The following is a 2,869-nucleotide window of genomic DNA, read 5'->3' on the forward strand; positions in this document are numbered from 1 at the left end:
CCAAGCCCCAGCCCCTCCCCCCCTGGCCCCAATCCCCCCCCCCCCCCCCCCCCGCCTCCAATTACCTGTGGGAGCTGCTCTCCAGGCTGCCTGGCAGTTATGTGCATATACATGCACATAGTGCCCCCTGCCTGACCGCCCTCCTCCCACTCCTTCCCAGCTCCCTTCAGGCTGGAACTCTGCCAGCCTGCAGGGGCTTGTCGCAAAACTGCAAAAGCCACGGGTTTCTCCAGTAAAATGAGAAATTTGCATTTGCCTCCAGTAAAAGGTAAAATCCGTGGTTTACTCCATTTTCCTGTGGGAAATGGAAAACCCAGATCCCTGTTCATAACCCTGAAAAAACTCCCTTACACTGTGATGGCACTAGAACAGATACTATGAGTGCCTCCTCTCCTATATTTGTTTCAACATCCTCTCCTGTCTTTTGGCATTTCCATGACTGTTGTTAAGATGACCTGGTCTGTCCCCCACTTCCAGAGAGCAAGAAAATCTAGGACCTCAGTATGGGGCTATGTGGAAGCAGAAATCACAGCTTTAATGTGATGGCATAGCATGCAAGACTCGAGATATACAAATTTGTCACAAACTGAAACCGCAGACAAGCACACTGACTGAACACAAACATTTAACTGGAGGAAACATCCAGTCAAGACAACCCCAGAACAGCAGAGGGTACAAAAATAAACACACAAGCTCAGCTTGTGACACCAAAGAAATGTGACAGCAGCAGCAAAGGGATTGCCACTGGGGGAACATTTGGATCTACGTGGGATGCATTCGCATTTACATTGTTGCATAAAAACACATCTCAAAGGTCAATCAATTCAGTTCCAGAGTGGGTGTATTAAAGCAAACTGAGAGTCTGGATAATTCAAAAACTTGCGTTTGGGCAGTTTACTCTGGAACCCTCAAGCTGATGTGAAACAATTTCCAAATTGTAGACAAGCCCTTTTGGCACAAGTTTATATGATGTGGTATGGTAAGTTCTCGCAAGTTGTGCTTTGGTAGGTCTACAACAGATGGCATGCTATAGAGCTTCTCAGCAAAAAAAGAATACTTATCCAATTTACATGGGAGGGATTCAACAAGTATTGACATGTTCTACCAGAAAAAAAAGCAACAACTATGAATAGTTCCAGCTGAGAGAAAATATAGACAATTGTATAAATAAAAACTGTGATTCTGTGCTACTGGAGCTTCTGAAAATATTATAATTAAAGAGCATCATGTATGCCATCATTTCATTGGTTGTGCAACAATCTCTACCGAGATATAAAAACCAAAAATTCCAATTCCCCTAACCCCCAAAGTATATTTACCTTCTCCTTTGCTTTAGATCTGAATCTTCACCACTATTTTGGGCTTTCCTATGACAAAGATTATAAATAAACTATATAATAAAATACCTATGGGTCACTTAATATCAATTATTAATACACAAAAGTATACATACACCTTTTCCAACAGTGACTTCAAACAGGTGTTTGCTTTAAATAGCAAAATATTGGCAAGAGTAGTTTTGCAGGTCACTGCTAAGCATGGTATGAAAGCTTGGTCTTGTTTCCTTCTGAAGTCAATATTAAAAGCTCTTATTAATTCCAGTGGAAGCAGTGATGAACCCTGAAAAACTAGCTTTTGGAAATCCCTCCATAGTCAGTACAGTCAAGTCTGACATTTCCCTACCAATACCAGTAAGCAGAGCATAAACAACACAATTATTGTCTTATAAAATAGACCAAAACAAAAAACATTAATTAAATTAAAAATTTGGGAAGACATAATTAGGTTAGTATCTATCCACTATTGTCAGTGTCCACAATCCCACGGGCGACATCTGACTTTCAAAAACAGTTCTATGCTGCTCTGGCCAAAGAGAAAACTTGTTATTGGCACAGCCATCTGTCTACATGGTAGAAGAACCAGATGCAACATACTCCTCATCTCAAAAAAATCTTCTACTACACAAGTGTTATATGCTTTTCAAGATGTGTAATGCACATCTGAATTCCTTTTCTTTCCTGGGTCCTTCTGGCAGCTAAGATAGAAGGAGACAGAGTAATGGGCAATAGGAAACATACTCCAGTTAACACAAAGCTATACCCTACCAGGATATATCAATTCAGCTTTACTGACACTAGTGGACTTAGGTAGATTCACATGTGCTGAATATCTGGAATCTGAGATTATAGCATCTAGTTTGATTATCAAACATATTGAATAGGGAAATTTCTTCCCTCTTCTCTAGCCATTTCATGACATGTTAAAGGGCTGACACAACATAAAAATCACCCTATAAGGCACATATCCAGCTGGGAAAAGGTTCTCTCATCTATAACAAGGCCCTGCTTACAAGCCCTGGTATAGAGGTTACATAAGGCCAATGCTGCTTGCTGCACACAAGACTCCAGACACTGGGCAGGCTCCATGGACTAAACGTGATAAGTTCCTGTAACTCAAATGGCCACAGGCTACTGTCTAAACTATGAAGGTAGCCCCTCCAGTAGGATGGCCAACCAAAGATTTTAATTTTTTTTAACAACAATCTATAAACATTTTACTGACAATCAAACTTTTTTACTGACATATGTTTTACAAAATGTAAATGTAACCCTTCTAATAGACCCTGGACAAGGGCTGGGTTCAAATTTATGGTTTAACACCAACCATAACATAAAAGTTTAATTGTCTGTAAAGTTTGCAGATTATCAGTAAAAAAATTTCTTGGGTTGGCAACCTTGCTTGACTGCAGCAATGGTTTAACACCCTGCTGCCACCAACTGCCAGCATCCCCTACTCACCCTCGGACCCTGATGTCTACAACTACACCCCATACATAATGCCTCCCCCTTGGCTCACCCCCACTGGCCCC

General features: G+C 41.2%; 1 protein-coding gene across 1 annotated transcript in view; it reads right to left on the reverse strand.

Annotated features, from left to right (window-relative positions):
- EPB41L4A (erythrocyte membrane protein band 4.1 like 4A) overlaps positions 1–2,869 on the reverse strand; it is a 150,058-nt gene that overhangs the window by 39,223 nt on the left and 107,966 nt on the right. Inside the window, exon 16 of the mRNA XM_006026177.3 lies at positions 1,320–1,367. Coding sequence (XP_006026239.1) covers positions 1,320–1,367 — 48 coding nt within the window. The remainder of the gene's footprint in view (positions 1–1,319; positions 1,368–2,869) is intronic.

The sequence above is a fragment of the Alligator sinensis genome, unplaced genomic scaffold (assembly GCF_000455745.1).
Source record: "Alligator sinensis unplaced genomic scaffold, ASM45574v1 scaffold225_1, whole genome shotgun sequence".
In the NCBI taxonomy this organism is placed as follows: Eukaryota; Metazoa; Chordata; order Crocodylia; family Alligatoridae; genus Alligator; species Alligator sinensis.